Source organism: Nelumbo nucifera, chromosome 6, assembly GCF_055504915.1.
Source record: "Nelumbo nucifera cultivar China Antique chromosome 6, China Antique-T2T, whole genome shotgun sequence".
In the NCBI taxonomy this organism is placed as follows: Eukaryota; Viridiplantae; Streptophyta; class Magnoliopsida; order Proteales; family Nelumbonaceae; genus Nelumbo; species Nelumbo nucifera.
Window position 1 is genome coordinate 33,773,190 of NC_142654.1, and position 21,961 is coordinate 33,795,150.

General features: G+C 37.9%; 1 protein-coding gene across 1 annotated transcript in view; it reads right to left on the bottom strand.

Moving 5' to 3' along the window:
* Positions 1 to 21,098, bottom strand: part of LOC104606431 (NAD-dependent malic enzyme, mitochondrial) — a 135,206-nt gene extending 114,108 nt beyond the window's left edge. The window contains exons 1-4 of the mRNA XM_010271624.3: positions 20,651 to 21,098; positions 20,020 to 20,116; positions 15,410 to 15,528; positions 15,057 to 15,224 (exon numbers count right to left, since the gene is read on the bottom strand). Coding sequence (XP_010269926.1) covers positions 15,057 to 15,224; positions 15,410 to 15,528; positions 20,020 to 20,116; positions 20,651 to 20,845 — 579 coding nt within the window. The 5' untranslated portion in view covers positions 20,846 to 21,098. The remainder of the gene's footprint in view (positions 1 to 15,056; positions 15,225 to 15,409; positions 15,529 to 20,019; positions 20,117 to 20,650) is intronic.
* Positions 21,099 to 21,961: the final 863 nt, after the last annotated feature.

A 21,961-nucleotide genomic window follows, 5' to 3' on the forward strand; every position in this document is an offset into this window, starting at 1 on the left:
GAAGACCTTCCTTAGGAACAGAAACTGGAGGCTAAGTTAGAAAAAAATTACTAGGACTAGACGGATGAACTTGGCAAGCGGTGGAATAAGCAATATTGGCAGCATTAGGTCCTTTGTAATTCTTCCCCTAAGACTTCTTAGGTTTACCAACCAAATCCCAACAGAATTCCTTCGTGTGTCCAGATCTCTTACAATGAGAACACCAAAACCTACCTTTGTCACCCCCTTCTTTTGAAATTCACCTTTCTAGTTGTCACTCTTGGATAGTAAGGCCACTTGCTCCCCCTCAGGAGAAACCATGGAAGCCCTCCTAGTTTCCTCTGACGGCACCAAACCAAACACTTCCTCAAGACCTAGAAGTTTCTTACAACAAGAATCTGAACCTGAATAGGCTCATAAACAGAATTCAGACAAGCTAAGAAGGCAAACACCCTCTCCTGAGGTAGCAATTTTCTGTATGCAAACGCATCCTCTTCACTCTTCCAATCTATAGACTTATAGTGGTCCACTTCTTTCCACATGGAAGTACGGAGTAAGGACAGAATAATAGGTGGAAACAGATTTCTCTCCTTGTTTCAATGTAGTTGACTCCACTTGGTGCTGACAAATACAAGTAAAGTGACGTCCTAAATATGTGGAATTTTCTTGGTACCAAATTTCCTTGGCTGTTTTAGCCCACATATAATTTTTCCAGTGCATGGGTTGAATAGAAGTAAGCCAAGACATAATAAGATAGTTTTCTTGCTCCCACTTCTCATACCCAGTCCCTTCACTAGTAGGCTTCTTAATCTTTCTAGTGAAGTACCCTAATTTCCCCCTGGCTCCAACAAGCATCTTCACATTCTTGGACCATTCGAAGTAATTAAGGCCATCAAGAAAAACAATTGATACAAGAAACCCAACACCATCCGTCCCACTACCAGACCTCCAGATGAGTTTGAAGTAACAGAACTCTCTGAGGACATGACTGAAAACACAATAGATGCCAAATCTGAACCCAAGAAGAAAAAAATGGAGGCCCTTTTCTGGTTTTCTAGAGACATACAATCTCACAACTACAGCAGTCCAAGATAACAGCAGAAAGAAACTAGAAACAAGTGTGTGAAAAACACAAAATAACACTTACTTGAGAGACTGCTACACTCAAAAAAGATACTATCACCAAGAACTGTTACTGCACATACAGGAATGATGGTGGCCAAACAGCACTTCAGTTTTCACTTGGCCAACAAAAAAAAACTTCAAGTTGATCACAAAAAAAAAATCCTTCTAACGAAAACACCTTCCTGACAAACCTAGTACCTTTCTTGAGCATAGCCATCAACCACTCTTTAAACACAGTAATTTAGCAAGGAAAAACACTTTGTATCTTCAGTAGCCCTCTTACATGCTTCAGCTACACAAGCATCAGCACAGAAACAGAGAAACAACTTGGTCCTATGACCAATAAACAAAAAAGAATAGTCTTGAATGCGCCAATCAGATCAGGGTGCTGCCTGTGTGTCCTCTTGATTTATTTGAACTAGTGAGTGCAGAATACAAACTGAGAAGAAGAAAAAGCTTGATTATTCTATGACGGATTATTGCTCTGATACCATGTAATCAGTCATGGAATAATCAATAGAGAAGAGAGGAAGGAAGAAGAAGTCAAATGGGATTATTGGCTGCACCCACTTCACCTAACATATTAACAATAATAATAATTACATAGTAGTCCCCTAAAATAAGACTATTACATAAAAAATGATGTGAATGTCAGGTTCTCATTTCTCAGGTTCCCACCTAAAGGCATCCCAAGGTACTCAAGGGGCCAATTTTTCACCTCACAACCTAGTATTTCAATCACGATCTGAATGTCAGCCTCTTCCATGTAAATTCTCACTACACAACTCTTTTTCCAATTGACTTTTAGCTTTAAAATCCATTTGAAAATCAACTAAGGTTTACAAGTTCCTCAAATTTGATTCATCACAATCCTCAGAAAAAATAATAATGCCATCTGCAAATTGCAAGTGAGTCACCACAACCTCAGACCTATCAATGCTCCAAACTTTGATCTGACTTTCTTGGTTAGCCCTACTGATTTGTCTACTCAACACCTCGGCCACAATGGTGAACAAAAATGGGGAAAGAGGATCTCCTTGTCTTAGCTCCTTAGCCACTCCATTTAGTAATATTGAGAAATGTGCCAAGATAAAACAACCTTTAATCCATTTTCGCCATCTTTCTTTTAGGCCAATTTTCTCCAAAAGACTCAAAAGGAAGGACCAATCCACCATATCATAACCTTTCCCCAAAATCCAAATCCAATTTACAAATCAGACCTTTCCCTCCCTGTTTTTTTTTCTTTCCTGCCACTATAATTTGGTCCACTGTTTGTCTCCATTCTACAAAGACTCCTTGGTTTTGGGATATAACCAGAGGCAAAATAGTCTTTAACCGTCCAGCCAAGACTTTTGCAATGATATTATAAAGGATTTCCACAAGGCTTATAGGTCTGTAATCCTCAGGAGTTTTAGCCTCTTTCTTCTTAGGCACTAGAGCTAGGAAGGTTTTATTTGCACTTGGTGAGATTTCCCCTTTTTATGGAATTCAACAAATACAACCATTAGATCATCTTTTAAAATTTCCCAGCAATCCTGGTAGAAAGCCATCGAGAAACCATCCAGTCCAAGAAAAGATAAATTAATGGACCTCTTCTACACTGAAACTCTTTCTAAGAAGGAAGCTTTTGTTTTCAGCACTCTATCCCAACTCAGCTCCCCCAAATTCATAGTCCTTTATTCTAAGGAGGCAAATATTAATTAAAATGATCCACAAAACACTTTTTAATTTCCTCCCTTGAGGTTATCACCCGACCTTCAGCCTCAATGTCGGATATCAAATTTTTCCTTCTCCCATTTGCCAAATAGTGAAAGAACTTTCAATTTCCATCTCCCTCTAAGAGCCATTTACACCTTGATTTTTGTGTTCAAGAAATTTCTTCCTTCCTTTAGTTGTACTTTTAAATTCCATCTTTTTTATCTTTCCTCCAAAACACATTCTCTTTGGGCCTGCTTTTGGTCTAACTCCTCTGTCCTTTTAGATTTGCTCCTTTAAATCTTCTAGTCTCCCAAACTCTTCTCTATTCCATTCCTTAATCCTTCCCTTCAATCTCTACAACTTCTTAGTGAATCTCACCCCTTTATTCCTAACATTGATTCCTCCTACCATCCACCATTCTTTTTATTTTGTCCAAAAATTTTGGGACTTCAGCCACATGAAACCTAAAGGGTGTAGGGCCCCCAAGAAGGTTCTCCCGGTTCAAACACAAAGGGCAATGGTTAAAGTTTACCCTAGGGAGTGCTTTCAAAGCTAGATTTCCCAAAAACCCCACAACTCTTCCCAATCAATGGAGACAGGAACCTATCCAACTTTGAGCAAACTAGATTTTCTTGAAAATTTGACCATGTGAATGATGCTTGTAACAAGGTATTGAATTTCCTCATACGTGTGGTTATAGTCTAGTTTGGGTTATTTGTTTCATTTGTGTATCTTATAACATTAAAGCACCCCCCCACACACACACACACACACCAAGGTTCCTCCCATAAACCCCTCACTCTCGCTAGCTCCTCCTAGGGAAGGTCCCTATCTCTATATGAGTTAGGCCCATACACATTGGTCAACACCCACTCTCTTCTGTCACACTCTTTTAGATTTAACTGACACTGAGAATTGTCTAATTAACACTTCTAGGCATTCTACCTCCTCATTCTTCCATATCATAAGTATACCACCTGAAGCACCTCAAGAAAGGGCATAGGACCAGCTCAAACCCCTACTATTCCAAATGCTCCTTATCCATCTTCTATCCAAACCCGAGAGTTTTGTTTCATGTAACATTACAACATTTGGCTTTTCTTTTCTTAGCACATTCCTGATAATTTTCCTCTTTTTTGTACTCCCTGGACCTCTTGCATTCAACATAGGATCTTCGTTACACAAATTTGAAAAGAACCAATCCTATTCCACCTCCCATTGATCTCCTCTCTTCTCTCTCTTTCGGTTTCCGTTACAGACTGTATAATTAAAATAGGAAGTAAATACTAGGGAGATATGATTTACCTTGATTGTAGGACTGATTTGTAGGAATTTGATTAGTCTTCTTTCCTAACATAGAGTTTGTAACTTGTATATATACATACGAGATTGATGAATAATATAACAAATTCTTCTTCCTCTGTTTACTCTTGCATTACATGGTATCAGAGCATCTGGTCTCTGCCTGCCCTTTCGTTTTTGTCCTAAGTAAACAGTAGGTAGAGGAAAACTTTTGGGTATTTCGAGTCACCTCCTTGGAGCAGTTTTTTTACTCTCACCGCCCATCCAGGAAGAAGCGCCACCCGCCGATCGGAGGTTCTGCAAAGTCCGGCAGTCAGCAGCCCTACGCGTGTGTCTCACGCGCCGCCTGAAGATTCTGCCACAATCACACGCACCAGCGCGTGAAGGCCCGTCTGTCGCCGAAAAAAAAAAATTTCGGCCGTTGTCTTTTGGCTCGCCTCGTCCTGTATAGCACATATTTGTGCTTTGTTACGTGCATATCCATTCCGATGTGACTTTTGTTTTCAACAGGTGTGCTCCGTTGATTTTCGGTGTTCAAAATATTCTGTTTATTTGAATTTTGAGATTACGGCAGACAAGAAATCAGTAGTTATGTCGGATGTTGTTCCAATGATGTCAAAAATAACTGAGCATAAGCTTAATGGCTCTAATTATCTGGATTGGAGTAAAACTGTTCAACTATATTTACTGAGTATTGCTATGGATAACCATTTGACTGATGACCCTCCTAGTGATGACTCGAGAAAGTCTTGGTTGAGGGAGGATGCTCGTTTGTTCTTGCAGATACGCAACTCCATTGAAAGTGAGGTGGTTGGTTTAGTCACTCACTGTTGATTTGTTAAGGAATTAATGAACTATCTAGAGTTCTTGTACTCCGGAAAGGGGAATATTTCCCGCATTTATGATGTCTGCAAAGCCTTTTACAGGGCGGACAAAGGCGATAGATCTCTTACAAGCTATTTCATGGATTTCAAGAAAACATATGAAGAACTTAATATGTTGCTTCCGTTTAGTACTGATGTGACTGTTCAACAAGCTCAACGAGAAAAGATGGCTGTTATGAGTTTTTTAGCTGGATTCCCTTCTGAATTTGAGACTGCTAAATCTCAAATTCTTTCCAGTTCAGAGATCTCTTCTCTACAAGATGCTTTCAGTAGGGTCCTTCGTACAGAAAGTTCTCCACCTGTTCAGCCTAGTAGTGCCCTTGTCAGCCGCAATAATACATCTGAATCAGGGAGACAACAATACAGGAGTGGTAGTGGTAGTAAAGGAATAGGATCCAGCAATTATGACAGGTCAAGTAACTATGACAGGAATACTAATACTCGTGGACAGGAGTCAGGAGAGATAGTGTGTCATTACTGTTATAAGCCAGGACATATGAAGCGGGATTGCAGGAAGTTGCAGAATAAGAAAACTCAGTCTGCCCATATTGCATCCACCACGGATACTTCTGAGAAGTCTGTCATGATATCTGCAGATGAATATGCCAAATTTGCTCAGTACCAAGAATCATTGAAACCTCAATCTACTCCTGCTACAGCCATCGTCGAGTCAGGTAAACCCAATACATGTCTTGTTTCCTCCTCTTCAAAATGGGTCATTGATTCTGGAGCTATAGATCATATGACAGGTAACTCAAGTCTGTTTTCTACCTTTCAGTCTCATAAATCTACCTCTCCTGTTACTTTAGCAGATGGGTCAACATCTTGTGTTATTGGGTCTGGCACAATTAGTCCAACACCATCACTTCCTTTGTCATTTGTTCTTAGTTTACCTCAGTTATCATTTAATTTAATTTCTGTTAGCAAACTTACTCGTACCCGTAATTGTTGTGTCTCGTTTTTTCCTGATTATTGTTTATTTCAGGATCTTATGACGAAGAAGATTATTGGTAAAGGACATGAGTCTGGAGGTCTCTACATCCTTGATACACAAGTTCCAAGATCCATAGCCTGTTCTGGAGTTGTAACCCCTTTTGAAGCACATTGTCGGTTGGGCCACCCCTCTCTCCATGTGTTAAAGCAAATTTGTCCTCAATTTCAGAGTTTGTCGTCATTAAATTGTGAGTCTTGTCAGTTTGCTAAACACCATCGTCTTAGTTCAAGTCCTAGAGTCAATAAACGAGCTAGTGCTCCCTTTGAGTTAGTCCATTCAAATGTTTGGGGTCCGTGTCCAGTTGAGTCCAAAATTGGGTTTAAGTACTTTATTACTTTTGTTGATGATTACTCTCGTATGACATGGTTATATTTAATGAAAAATCGTTCTGAGGTGTTTTCTCATTTTTCTGCTTTCTATGCTGAAGTTAAAACTCAATTTAATGTTTTTGTACAAATATTGAGAAGTGATAATGCTAAGGAGTACTTGTCAGAATCCTTTCAAACTTACATGCTTCAGCATGGCATTCTTCATCAAACTTCTCGTGTAGATACACCATCTCAAAATGGGGTTGCTGAACGGAAAAATAGACACCTTCTAGAAACTGCAAGAGCTTTGTTATTTCAAATGACTGTTCCTAAACCTTTCTGGGCTGATGCAATTTCCACAACATGTTTCTTGATTAACCGTATGTCTTCGTCTGTCCTTCAGGGTAAGACTCCTTATCATGTTCTGTTTCCAAATAAAACATTGTTTCCTATTGAGCCTAGGGTATTTGGGTGTACATGCTTTGTTCGGGATGTTCGTCCTCAGGTTACCAAACTAGATCCAAAATCTTTGAAGTGTGTTTTTCTAGGCTATTCTCGTGTTCAAAAAGGGTATAGATGTTATTGTCCTACTCTTCACAGATATCTTGTGTCAGCTGATGTTAATTTTCTAGAAGATACACCTTTCTTTCCATCTACTCCTCATTTAAGTCAGGGGGAGGATGATGATTTGTTAATCTATACTGTCACATCATCTGTTTCACATCCTATTGAATCTGCTCCTGCTAGGCCTAAGCCACCTATAGTATAGGTTTATTCTCGGCGACCAACCCCTCCGGATCCATGTCCTGCACTAGCTCCTTCGTCATTGGATCCAGTCTCAAATGATCTTGTTCCTTCGTCATCAGAACCAGTCTCTAATGATGATCTTCCTATTACTCTTCGTTAAGGTAAGCGTAAGTGTACTTATCCAGTGTCTTCATTTGTGTCTTATAATCATTTGTCATCCTCTTCTTGTTCTTTTATTGCATCTCTTGATTTTATCTCTGTTCCTAAGACTGTTAAAGAAGCCCTTTCTCACCCTGGATGGCATAATGCTATGATTGAGGAGATGAATGCTTTAGAGGACAATGGTACTTGGACCTTGGTAAATTTACCTGCAGATAAGAAGGCTATTGGGTGTAAATGGGTGTTTACAGTTAAAGTCAATCCTGATGGGTCCATTGCCTGATTGAAAGCCCGTCTTGTTGCTAAAGGATATGCTCAGACTTATGGAGTGGATTATTCTGATACCTTTTCTCCTGTTGCTAAACTTACTCCTGTCAGGTTGTTTATTTCTATGGGAGCTACTTATAATTGGCCTCTTCATCAGTTAGACATCAAGAATGCTTTTCTTCATGGGGATCTTCAGGAGGAAGTTTATATGGAGCAACCGCCTGGCTTTGTTGCTCAGGGGGAGTATGGGAAAGTTTTCTATCTTCATAAGTCTCTGTACGGGTTGAAGCAGAGTCCTCACGCCTGGTTTGGAAAGTTTAGTCAGGTAGTCGAGAATTTTGGTATGAAGAAAAGTAAGTCTGATCATTTTCTTTTCTTCTAGCACTCTACTGCCGGCATCATTTTGTTAGTTGTGTATGTGGATGATATTGTCATTACTGGGAGTGATACTACAGGGATTTCATCCCTTAAATCCTTTCTCCACACTCAGTTTCATACCAAAGATTTGGGAATGTTGAAATACTTCTTGGGTGTTGAGGTAACAAGAAGCAAGAAGGGAATATTCTTATCTCAAAGGAAATATGTACTTGACTTGTTGTCTGAGACGGGAAAGTTGGGAGCTAAGCCATGTAGCACTCCAATGGTTCCTAACTTGCAGCTCATAAAAGATGGTGAATTATTTGAAGATCCTGAGAGATATAGAAGATTGGTTGGAAAGTTGAATTATCTTACTGTAACTCGTCCAGATATTGCGTATTCGGTTAGTGTGGTGAGTCAGTACATGTCCTCTCCAACAGTTAATCACTGGACAGTTGTAGAACAAACTTTGTGCTACTTAAAAGGAGCACCTGGGCGAGGAATTTTGTATGGCAATCATGGTCATACTAGAATTGAATGTTTTTCAGATGTTGGCTGGGCAGGATCCAAGGAAGATTGAAGGTCTACTTCAGGCTATTGTATATTTGTTGGAGGGAATCTAGTTTCATGGAAAAGCAAGAAGCAGAATGTTGTCTCACGTTCGAGTGCAAGATTGGAATATAAAGCTATGGCCAAGTCTGTGTGTGAAATAATGTGGATATATCAGCTTCTGACTGAAGTGGGTCTTAAAACTTCAGTACCAGCCAAGTTGTGGTGTGATAACCAAGCTGCTCTTCACATTGCATCTAATCCTGTTTTTCATGAACGAACTAAGCATATCGAGATTGATTGCCATTTCGTTCGTGAAAAGATTCAGCAAGGTTTGATTTCCACAGGTTATGTGAAAACAGGAGAACAACTGAGAGATATCTTCACGAAGGCTCTTAATGGGGTTAGGGTTGATTATCTTGGTAACAAGCTAAGCATGATTAATATTTATGCTCCAGCTTAAGGGGGAGTGTTATGGACAGTATAATTAAAATAGGAAGTAAATACTAGGGAGATATGATTTACATTGATTGTGGGACTGATTTGTAGGAATTTGATTAGTCTTCTTTCCTGACATATTCTTTCCTAACATAGAATTTGTAACTTGTATATATACATACGAGATTGATGAATAATATAACAAATTCTTCTTCCTCTGTTTACTCTTGCATTACACCAATCTTTGCATATGATACCCCACTAGCTAACTTCTCCACTTCACTCAATTTCCTCTTTCTAAGATAGACTTTTAATTTGGTGGCCTCTTTCCTAGAGTTTGCTCGTTTTTGTCCCTTCTTTCTTGGTGAATCCCTATTTTCTCCTTTACCCTTTGAAAGAACATTTTCCACTCCCCTTTTTGCCATACCTAAATTGGTCTCGTGCCAACTCTACTTAGGTGGCCCAGTTTCCTAGGATCAAGTTCATAATTTCCTTTACCTCCCTACTCACATCTCCATCTACTCCTTCCTTTCCTATAGCACTTATGGTACATTTGGTTTGTGAGAAAGCAAAGGCATGGGAAGAAATATTGGTGGAATATTCCACCTTTCCCGTGTTTTTTATATAGAAACCCAGGAAACTAGAGGGATGTGGGTTCCCAAAAGTGAGAACATGGGGTCACACCAAAAAGGTGAGACCCTGCTGAGAAGAGAAAAATAGGTCGGGCATTGTGAGAAAATCTATCGAGACTGTCAAACCATCAAGTCTCAGGTCATTTTTGCAGATGGTAAGGATTCAACAGCTGGATCTGCAAAGTCAAGAGTAGAGGATTAGCCCAAAGATTAGTAGTATCTAAAGCAAGAGAGCAATCAAGAGGATGGGAAAAAGAGAGGGAGGGAAAGGGGAAGGAACTCCCTGATCCGAGTGATTTTCTATTCCAAAGACCCTCTTTGGAAGTTCTGGTTCAACCAGCTGTGCATCCAAAGGTAACTGTTCCTTAGATATGCCTACACACAGGTTGAGGTAGGCAACCACATCCTCATTACGGACACCCTGTCATTGTTCTTGAGTTGTTCCTACATCCTTTTCTCCCTTGGGTTCTTATATAAACCCCCCACAGTCCACAGTGGGTTCTCCAACTCCCATTTCCTTCATTTCTAGAGTTCTATACCAAATTCTTCATCAAAAAGGATTTTGGCTCCAAAGAATTCAGTCTTCAAGTTTGCAGGCTCTTGTTAAAGCAAAGATTCCTACACTCAAGTGTTAATCCACTTCATCTTCTTCAATGTCCCTAAGATCTTTCCATTCTGTCTCATCCTCTAAATCCCATTGAGAATTTCTGATGTAACGAGGGTTTGGTTTTTTCAGAGACATTGAGTTACCCACTTCAAAACTTTGCCACCTCCACGATTTTGTGGCAAGTTGGACTCATTTTCTGCCTGAGGAGAGGAAGGGAGAACACCCCTGTTTGAAACTTCTGCTACTGGGAACTGATGCTACAAGGAGCTATCAAGGGGGATGATGATACATTGATTCTATCATCTCCTATTGAATGCCCAGCCCCCCTTTACATGATTTATTAAAGGGTCACGTGACCCGGCCTTGTTTTGAAGCAAACCTGGTTCATTTAAATTAAAAAGAGAGTAGGCTCCTGAATCTTTTCTCAAACCAGTGGCGCTAAATGAACCAGCTAGATTTGTGTTAGCTTTTAATACCTCAGCAACCTATTTCTTCAAGGTTGTAGGATCTGATTTAAAACATTTCGAAAAATTAAACTTAAAAGGAAATTGTTCCATTCTAGGGCTTCCCTTCAGCATTTCAGCATCCAAGTCATTTCGTCCCAATTTGACCCTTTGGGCGGTCCACCCAACTACTTCCACATGGCAACCAAACATCCACATCAGCTTCACCTTACTCCTTTGACCCTAGATTCCAGAGCTTGTGTTCGACCTCTAAAGTAAACCAGACTGTTCTCCAACAATCACCCACAAAAAATTCCATTGCTCATGGTATTTTCTCTGGCCTTACAACCACTACTTTGATCTTGGCTGCCCAAAGATCATATATGCAGTATGAGTCCAAAATACCACCACACACCGCTGCTAATTTTTGGAAAATACTTTCCTACCAAAGGTTAAAAGAAAGCCCAAGTGTTCAACAACTAAGGTACCCTGTGGGAGATCCTTCTTGTTACAAGAGGGCAACCAATTTTCTATTTGGATCTGGCCGAATGTTGTTCCAAGTTTTTGGCTTTCAACTTAGTTTCCCCAACATCTAGGATGGCCTTCTGCTCATCAACTGGAATATTGACCACCTCCTGCTCTAAATGAAGCTTCTCCATCAACTCTTCTAAGATTTTCTTCCAATCCTTGACTTCTTTCTTTACTTTCACCACTTTCCTCTTCACCCAGCCCATTCTTCGTCCTTCCCACATTACTTTCAAATTTTGTTTCAGTAGAGAACATTGTTGTGTTTCCATTCTGAGTATCAGCCTCCGCTTCATTCGTTTTAAGAGTCATCCTTTTGGTTTCAACAAAGGTTTCTCTTCTTTCTTTCTCAGCATCCACAGTTTCTCTTTTCAGCAACTCTTACTTCTTCAAGTGCCACAACTAACATCTTCCACCCCTGTTTTGCTCTTCCCTCTGGTATGCATTGTAGAGAACACTGACGTGGGCCCCACAGCTGCGAGAGCAGAATTAGGGTTTCAACTGTAGGTCTGAAATAAGTGCTCAGCTGCACTCTCCAAGAAGTCCGTACAAGTGGGACCTGTCGTAGGGTCAATATGAAACCCTAAAACTGATCACCTCTAAGAGAAGGGGGGTTCGGCCCAACAGTCAAACCCTAGAGACAAACTTAAAACAGTTCGGCCTCTCCTTCTAGATAGGTCCAACCTATCTCGACTGATTGCAGTCTCTGAAACTAAATAAAAAACTTACTTATGGATTTCGGTTTACTGCCTTCCAGGGTTACCTGAACCCTAACCTTCGCTGTTTCTTCCTGATTACCAACTCTCTGCAAGCCACGGCAAGTCCTCAACTGCTGCGAACCTCTCCTGGTAATCTCCAAGAATCAGCCACCAAATACTTCTTCATAGGCTTCCAGCCCTAGCTAGTCCTCATGTGGTCAGCTGGACTAGACACACATGAGAAGCCCTAGATAGGCTCTGATACCAAGTAGAAGATCAAGACTGTAATCAGTCTTGAATCCTAATAGATTTTAGGTTTAGAAAAGTAGAAGAAAAGTGAGAGAAAGGAGAAGGAAGAGAAGAGAAACAGGAGAACACAAGGAGTTGAAAGGAGGGACAGATTCTAACACTTCTGCCGCCGCCACTCTCTTAGCATTTATAGGTTATGTTCAGTACATAATGGAAATGACAGATCTGCCCTTAGTACTTACATGACAAATAAAGTAAATAAAAAACTGAAATAAATAACAACTGAATTAACAAACTGACCCAAACTGACACTACTATAACTGAAAACAAATAACTACACATGCTTTCCTACGAACACAGTGGGGACCACTGCTGTGGGGCCCACATCAGTGTTCTCTACATGCATACCTTTGCCAAAGAACTCAGTTAAGGTAATGAAGCCTCCATTTCTATTTCTTCTGTTTTCTAAAAAATTTTATGCCACCTCTGCTCAACACATTCCTCCATCCTATTGTTCTCTCAACAAAGATTAGGCCATCCATAAATCCCTTAAACGAGCCTGGCTATTCCCTTCCCATTACAATTGTTGCCCTTTTATCTTCCCTTACCTTCACATCTCTTTTCCCTATAGTTTTTGTCTCCTCGAGAAGTATTCTCTTTTTCCCCAGCATGAGAACTTTTCTCCATTTGTTTACCTAAACAAAGCTCTCCATCTTTTCCTGGTTGCCAAGGGTTAAACACAGGTGTACAGAGTTGATTATATGGAGACCTCCCCAATTACCAAATGACCTTAGTAAGAATTTTGTTATCCTTGGCAATGAGTTATAACTAGCCTTTATATCAGTTTGATGTTAAGAATGCCTTCTTAAAAGGGGACTTAATTGACAAGGTTTATATGTTACTTCCTCTAGGCATATATAGTACGGAAATGCAGGGCAAGGTGTGTAAATTGAAAAAATCTCTATATAGCTTCAAGCAATCCCCTCAAGCATGGCTTGACAAATTTCGGGCTGCACTTGTTAAGTTTGGATACGCTTAAGCACAATTTGACCATACCCTATTTATTAAGAGGAGAGATACTCGGGTTACCATCCTTATTGTTTATGTTGATGACATTCTATTTACAAGCTGTGATATAGAGGAAGTTTAGGCACTCGAGAGCTTCTTTAATTCAGAATTTGAAATTAAGCAATTAGGGGAGTTAAGATATTTCTTAGGAATTAAAGTTTCCAACTTTAATGATGGCATCTTCATCTCCCAATGGAGGTATGTGTTAGATCTTCTCACTAAGACTGGGAAACTTGGTGTCAAACCTGCCTCTACACCTATTGATGCAAGCCATAAGCTTTCAACCAATGATGATGAGCACTTGGCAGACAAGAGAGTGCCTCAGAGGCTTTTGAGGAAGTTACTATATCTTTGTATGACACAGCTAGATATTTCATATGTTGTCAGTGTGATTAGTTAGGTTATGCATGCTCCAGTGACACATGTGGCTACTACAAAAAGAGTTTCGTGTTACTTGAAGGGAACTCTAGGAAAGGGCATTCTCTTCTCTAAGCATGGACACATGAAGTTAGAGGCTTATACAGATACTGATTAGGCTAGTAGTATTAATGATAAGATCTATATCTGGTTATTGCACTCTAGTAGCAGGGACTATTATTGTCTCTTGGAAAAGTAAGAATAAGTCTATGTTAGGTAGATCTTCAACTAAGGCAGAGTATAGGGCCATGGGGTTTCAGAGTTGTTATGGCTCAAGTCACTTCTGGTGGCATCTGGAGAAGTCTGCATCCCTTTAATTGCCTCAGAGTTGCAGCTAGAAAATGTTTTTACTAAAGGTCTACCTAAGGTGAAACTGCAGCACTACATAAACAAGTTGGGCATGATTTATATCTATGCTCAGCTTGAGGGGATGAGTAGAGATACTGGGTTGAATGGGCTATAGTTCTTTTCTTTTATTTTTAGTATTATTTATGTCTTATGTCTTTATTAGTGGGCCTTAGTTAAGGTCCTGATTTACTTTTCTTATTGTCTTTATTGAGATAGCCGCCTTACTAAGGGTATACTTGTAGTTGTATCCAAACTACAATTAGTTTCTAATAAAAGTGATATGAGGGACTGGAGTGAGGTACGATTACTTTCTTCTTTCTTCCTCTTCATTCTCTTCCTCTCCCTTTTGAACACTTTCCTCTTCTTCTTCTTTCTTCTTTTGCTTTATATTTCAGATTTATTGCATGTCTCCATAACTCTATCTCTGATAACTCTCGTGCTTATATTTATGGTAAAATTTTATTTGCTATTTTAATAATTTGTGTTCCTTTAGATTAGGGATAGAAAGTTTTTCATACTTTTTTGGAAGGGTTTGTAAGAGATAAGAAGCTTCCGGGATATTTAGTCAAGTAATCTAGTATTCGGAAACCTTGTTCATGGCCACTAAGTATTTGAAATTGTTTTTGTTCTTGGTGGAGATTATTCATCCCCAAAATTTCCAATTCTTTGAACATCTTACCCTCAACTTCTTGGAACTAGATATTAGGATAACCCTAAGCCGTTGTTGGTAATGAAAAACACATATCTGCACAAGGACATAAGATAATTTCTGGATGCAAATTATGCAGATTGAAATTCAATCTTTCAAAGTACTTACAATCTAAAGTGACATGAATCTCATTTTAAAACTATAAAAAGAATCATGAGTTGGGGAACCTTACTGCTGTGGTTTGGTTTCAAAGTTTTTCGAGCAAACCACATAGCAAGCTAGCACTCAAACTTAGGATGTGTAGACAATCTAATATTGTTTCAGTTCTATTCATAATATATTTACCAGCCAACTGGACATCCTAATCTATGTCATATTTATGAATTAGGATACATTCTTGAAAACGCAATGATTCAGATCAGATTAGCAATTAACAATATAAATTCAACCATCCACCACCAAGCAAATAAAGGTAAAAAGTAGATTCATATATGAAAAAAATTATAAACAATATGTTGGCATTAAAACATGCATAGCTAGGAAACAAATGACCACCTCTATTAAATTAAATGAAAAAAGAAGTATCAATGTTATGTCATATGAAAATCACAACCTGATCAGATGGCCAATTATAAACCATTGACATCATCTCTCCACGGTCTGCTGCACTGAAATACATTCCCCGTGGCCTTCTAAACAAGCTACTGTAGTTCTGGCATACCAGACCAACAGTGGGTGTATAAACTAAAGGTGCATACTCTTTAATGTTGTCAATTAAAACCTGTCAACAATAGAAAAGAACCATAAACTTGAGGGATATGGAAAAACGATTAATTACAAATTAGAAATAATAATGTGTATCTTCTATATCATAAAACAGAACAAATACCAATAACAACAAAAGCCTCACCTTCCATCAAACAGTATGTGCAATTAAAGAAAGTAATAATGATGTAACAAATTCACCTTGTAGTACATTGTCTCATTTCTGTCATGTAACCGGTTGAGTATCCGCCATTTAGCCAAAGCATATGGATCAGATGGTCCATCTCTTGCATTTTTTTCAAGCTTTTTTAGGTCAACCACTGCCAATGAACAAATTTCAACTATGACTCTCAAGAAGAACAATTTACAAGAAAAAACAACCAATTTACAGAACCATGTCCCAAGAATGGAGCTCAAAGCTTTTTATCCCTTACATATCTGCAGCAGAACATACCATCTAGAAACATGCCTAATCAAAGTAAAATACCAAAAACCCAATTTTTGCGACAGATTAGTATGATAACGGTACCAAACTCAAGCCAAAAAGGCAAGGTTTGTACACAATTAATGCCATAAAATGAAGTGAAAACTTCTGAGTTACTCATATAAATTCTAGGAATCCTATGGACTCTTTGGATATTTAAGGTTGAAGTTATGAAACTATAGGACCAAGGTTCAAAGTATCGAAAACGCAAAGAGTATCGAAAAGGAAGTTCTAAGAGATGTATCGGGATACACTTTGGATATGCATGGATACGGTAGAAAAATTAGGATATGCATGGATATGCTAAAAAAACTCAAATAAATGCCAAAAGATACACCAATAACACTGAAGGGGAAATCCCAAGAATTACAAAAGGCCCCCTTTGAGAGGAAGGGAACTGACAGTATAGGCTATTCACATCATATACAAATCAACATAACAAAGCTCTCCACTAAGAGATAAAGGTCTCCACTAAGGCCCCCTTTGAGAGAGAAGGGAACTGACAGTATGAACTATTCACTTCATATACAAATTAACATAACAGAACAAAGCTCTCCACTAAGAGACGAGAATATGCCCCTACCAATCGTAGGCCCTTGGATCATTGATTTTGATGCTTCCTATGACCAGAATATCTAATCCTTTTAGCTCTTATCAGCTTCTTTCTAATCGTGTCAAGATATCCCCTGCAAATGGCTCACTTCCCCTATTTCTGGCGAGGGAGACATCACAACCTTAGAGTGTCTTATTCTATACTTTATTCTTCATGTTCCTAAGCTTAACAATAACTTTCATTCTGCTAGTAGCTTAGCCAAATCCCTAAATTACAATATAACCTTCTTTCTCTCTTATTCTGTTTTTCAGGACCTATCAGAATATGATTAGGAGTGGCCATGATGTGAATGGAATATACTTGCCAGATATGCCTGAAAACAGCCAAGTCCAACCTCAACAAGTTGATTTTTTTTATAGTAAAAATAAAAGGAATTTTATTAGAGAAAAGAAAAGAGTACAATAAAGGTGATAAGATATCACCCACAAAAAACAAGCACAAGACCCAAGAGAAAAAAATTAAAACTCCAAAACAAGGTTCAAAAATTTGGCAACGTATCAGACCATATTAGCCAATACCTATCATTCCAACACATCTGGTATCTGGTACACAGAACGTATAGAAATCATATGCAGTGTTTCATTTCATATGTATCAAACTGTACAGGTCCATATCGAATTGTTTTGGGCATATATCGGCCAATATGGGCTTGAATACAGCCCGATACACTCAAGTCCCCTACTCTCATTAATTTCATTAAACTATATTTAAGGCTGAATTGTCTCCCATTAATTTCGTCATTTACTCCTATATTTAAGTGTAATTTCTATCTCTCATTAATTAGTTAATTACTCCTATAATTTAATTCATAATTTTAAATTTGAATTTTAACTTTAGCTCATTAATTTCGTTAATTAATGATCCACACTCTCATTGAATTCATTTTGTTAGTATAAAACTACAAAGCTTAGCAATAGCAAGATTTGAATCTTGGTCATTAGGTTTTAACGACCAAAAGTTCACCACTAAGCCACACCCATTTGTTTGATATAGTTAAATGCATTTTTATTTTTAAGTAAATTTTCTCTTTCTTAGTGGATGCTTCTCAATAAATGTTAGAATTAATTATTAAATTTGTATATTAATAAATATTAAGATAAATTATATTGATTATTTGAAAATTAATGCATATCCATACACAATTAATTTTTTTGTTATTTTCACATTTTAGTTATTCCATCATTTACCAAGTGTGTCCCAATATCTCAAACTTTATGTAAACCATTAAATTGTGGCATTTTACTTTTAAATAACTTATTTACAATCATATAAAACTTGTAACTATTGTTATTAATATATTTTTAGGATTTATTTGAGTTTTTAGCATATATATGCATATCCTGATTTTTCATCTATATCCATGCATATCCAAAGTGTATCCCAATACATCTCTTAAAATTGTATTTCCAATACTTTAAATATTGCTCCCAAACCTAAAAACAACAGAAAAGATAAAATTGACTTCAAATCCTCAAAATATTAACCCAAACTCGCTTCCAAAACAAAACAACCCTCATTAACCGGTACAAAAATGCCCAAACAACAGAAAAATTTCCTCAATAGAGAACTCGCAACTGTCAATAATTATATCAAGAGTTTTCGGTTTCCAATGGATACTATAGTTCCAAAACATTCTTTTAGTGAATTCTTCCCCTCCTAAAGTCTCATAAGAGTCTTTCTCGTGTCATGCTATGTCATTTTCGTTTAGGTCATCTTTCTTTTTTTCTGAGTCATTTGTTTTCAAAATTGTTTGAAGAAATAAGTTTGTCCAGTCTTTATTGTGAGTGATGTAAACTCTCCAAGCATTGTAGAAACTCATATCCATTAAATAATAAAAAATCAACAATTCTTGTTCATATTGTGCACTCTAATGTGTCGGGGCCTTATCATTTACCTATGGTCGGTGGTTATAAGTATCTCATCTTATTTATTGATAACTCCTCTAAATATACTTGGATATATCTAATGCGTTCTCATGATGAAGTTCTAAAAATTATGGCTGTAGAGGCTTCCTTTAGAAAGAGAGGCTTTGGAACAAGGTAAGTGCAAGTATACACAAATGATTGAAGAATGATTGGGATGCAAAGGTAGCCCCCAATGGAACTTCTACCTCTCCTTGGAAAGAAATACATGAGGTATATCCTTTTTTTTCTTAACCATATACGGTTGGATGTGGATGGGCTAGGAGTCTTATTCTAAGAGGACCTTTTGGTAGGTGAGAGTCTGCTCAAGGTCCAATTTCCTTTACTCTATGCACTCTCCAATTACAGGGCTGGATCCATTGCTAAATTTGTCGTTTTCTCCTCCTTGGGGTTAAATTGGGATTTTAGGTTCAAAAGGGGCCTTTGTGAGATGGAATGTGAATCTCTCATCCTTATCTTGGCCAAGCTTGATTCAGTTTTTTTGGACCAAGGCATGGAAGATACTAGGATTTGGTCAATATCTTTGAATGGCTTGTTTACTTGTTATTCTTTCTGTTGAGTTGGTCCAGTTTGTTTTTATTTAGTTAGGAAGTTGTTGAGCTTTAGGCCCATTAGTTTATGTTTTTTTAAGTTGTGACTGTTCAGCTTTTAATAGCCGCCCTACTAAGGGCATCCTTGCAATATCTCATCTTTTTAAGTTAAGTATAAATATAATGAGAGGGGGGCGACTAGGGTTAATTTTCACAATCCTGGTTGACTTCCTACTCTCTTCTTCTTCTCCTTTCTTCTCTACTGCTGAAATCTTCATCTTCCCCCTCTTTCCTTCACAAGAAACTCGACTAAATCTGCAATTAGTGATCTCTACTTGGTATCTGCAATTAGTGATATTTCTTTAATATTTTAAATTTTTAATACAGCATTCTACCTTGGGGGTGAACTTCCTGGTGAAAGAAATTTGGAGTAGGCCAATTACTCCTAAAATTCAGGCCCTTTCTTAGGAGACTTTTCGTGGAAAGATAAATACCAATGGCTTGCTGTAGAAAAGGAGGCCAAACAAATGCCTTTCCCCTCATATGTGCATCCTTTGCAAAGGAAGTGGTGAACCCATTTCCCATATCTTTATTCCTGCCCTTTTGTGCTTTGCATTTTGGGAGCATCTTTGTTCTCTTTTTGGGTGCAGGTGGAAACATAGAAGACTTAATAGAAGACTTTAAGTACCCATTAGATATTGGAAACATAGGCTATATATTCAGGTATTCTAGACAACACAATTCAGTCCAAAAACCCTAGCTTTCACCTAGGATTGAACTTGCAATTGTGTTCTCCTTTCTTCCTCACTTTGAACCACTTTCTAGAAGGCAATTTTTGACAACCAAACACAAAGGTGATTTGGGCAACCAAACACAGCTGTGTCCTCAAGGGATCAAATTATCGAATATCAAAGGTTGCGCCAACTTCATGATCGTTCACTAGAGATAAGAGGTTGGATTCTTAGGCATGAATACCACAGTTGTTCTTGCACTTATGAGGACTCTTCTATCAGGTAAAGTTTCAACCTTTCTCATTGTTTTGGATCTAATTTGACCTGGTTCAAATCCCAAAATCGATCTTGATGAGAAAAGGTAGTTTTCTCCCATGCGATTTTGCTATTCTCCTATCTGATTCCTCGGTTCTTGAACCCTAGTTTTGGAAAAGTTTTGAACAGATAATTTTTCCCATGAGAATGTCTCAACTTTCAGCACATCAGCAACCAATAAAATAATCAAGAAAAATGTGCGGACTGCAAACTTACTGAAGCGATCAATTTGCTGTTGAGCAGTCATAACAGTAGGAGGAAGAAGACCACGAAGATCAAGGCGATCCCGTTCAGTCGTGGAGAATGCTGTTCCCTGGTTATTTTTCATAGACAAGAAGATCAGAATTATATCCTACCATTTGACAAGGAAAAAGTAAAACCATTCATCAAATGACGGATGCACTAAAACGAACCAGAAAGGGATGACATGAATGGTAATGGACCACATTCTCTTCAAATATAAAATTTGCAGAAGTATGTAGATTAGCCGCTTGCAAATTCAAAATTATCCACGACATTCAGAACAGAACCGCCAAATGTAGTAATTATAAAATAATATCCAATGAATCTGAACCACATAAAAGCATGCAATGAACCAGTGTGTAATATTCTTCAATTTGATCCATTATGTTCACAGTCATCTTTTATTTTACCGCGATTGAAGAACAAATATAGCTAGTTACGTAACAATCTAATCTTAGAATTTGAAGAGATAACCGATCAGCAATCACAAATGTACTATCTTCTAAACAATATCTGAGATATTGGTAAGTAGGACTTCAACTCGATTGGATAAGGCAATCAACATACTAAAATTCAACCGATCAAACAGTAATTAAAGAGTTACCTTGTTAAACCAGGGATCGTGAAGGATATCAAGGCTACGTTTGTGGATAATGGTGGGGCGGTGCCATTCAACAGTTGTAAAGGATCTACGTTCCGTCATCATCATCATCATCATTGACACATTCGTCGCCATTTGATGCTTAAAACGTTTGATGAGGGACGAAGAGAGTCTGAGTTGAGAAGAGAAATTCGACATTTTTTGCAGCGACAGACTATGCAATAATGTTGCAGAAAAGAAGAAGAGATTGAGATTGAGAAAGAGAGAGAGAGAGAGCACAAGAACAAAAGCTGAAAGATCGATCTATTTTATTCCTTCTGTTCTTCTTTTATTCCACTTCTGCATTCGCATTCCCGGACAAAACCCAAACTGCCCAAGCTGGGACGCGGAAGTTGAATAGGAATCCGAACTGCCTTTCATTTTTGCTTTTTTCGTACTTTTTCTTTCCTTCATTTTCGCCAAAAGATGTTTTATGTTTTATATACAATATGGCTACGTCCACTAAAAGCAGCGAAGTGGGACCATTTGAACCGTCAGATTATCATTAAAAGGAAAATCTATGATGGAGGAAAGACATATTTCGCAAGAGTTTTGACCAATCAGAATTCAACGGTTAATTTTGATAAATCCACCTGAATCATCTGGTCGCTTAGCACATTTATATCGATTGATTGGTTTCTACAAAAAAACAATAAAAAAACGAAAAAAGAGATTTAAAAGTTGTAGCTTTTATCTTTTCAGGATTGATATGAAGGGCAGATTTGATTTGAAATCACAGAGGATATTAACAATTTTTAGTCAAAAAGCCTTATTTTACTTTTCCTTTTCACCCTTTATAATTTTTGTTTTTCCAGTAATTTATTTAACTATCTTGATTCCTGAGGCCATATGCTAATTTTTAGTCAAAAACCTTGATTTTACTTTCCCTTTTTACCCTCTATAATTTTTGTTTTTCAGTAAATTGTTTAATTATCATGATTCATGAGGCCATACGCTATTCATCAAACTTTTTTCAACAATACAAATGAGAATGCAAACTGTTAACATTGTTATATCTTGATTCTACTTTCCATCTTTACTCTTCACAATTTTTGTTTTCTAATGTTCTTTTTTGATCATTCAAGTATTTGATCTTATCATAAATGGCCAGGTACACTCTCCAGTGCTGACCTTGTTGCTACCTACTATTTTCATTTAACTCATTGCAATCGTCCATAAATTCTCATCAATTACACACATGAAACATAAGGACTGTTAAATGGTGATTGGAGATCCGAGATCCCATAACCAATAATTTATCGTTATTTATGTTTT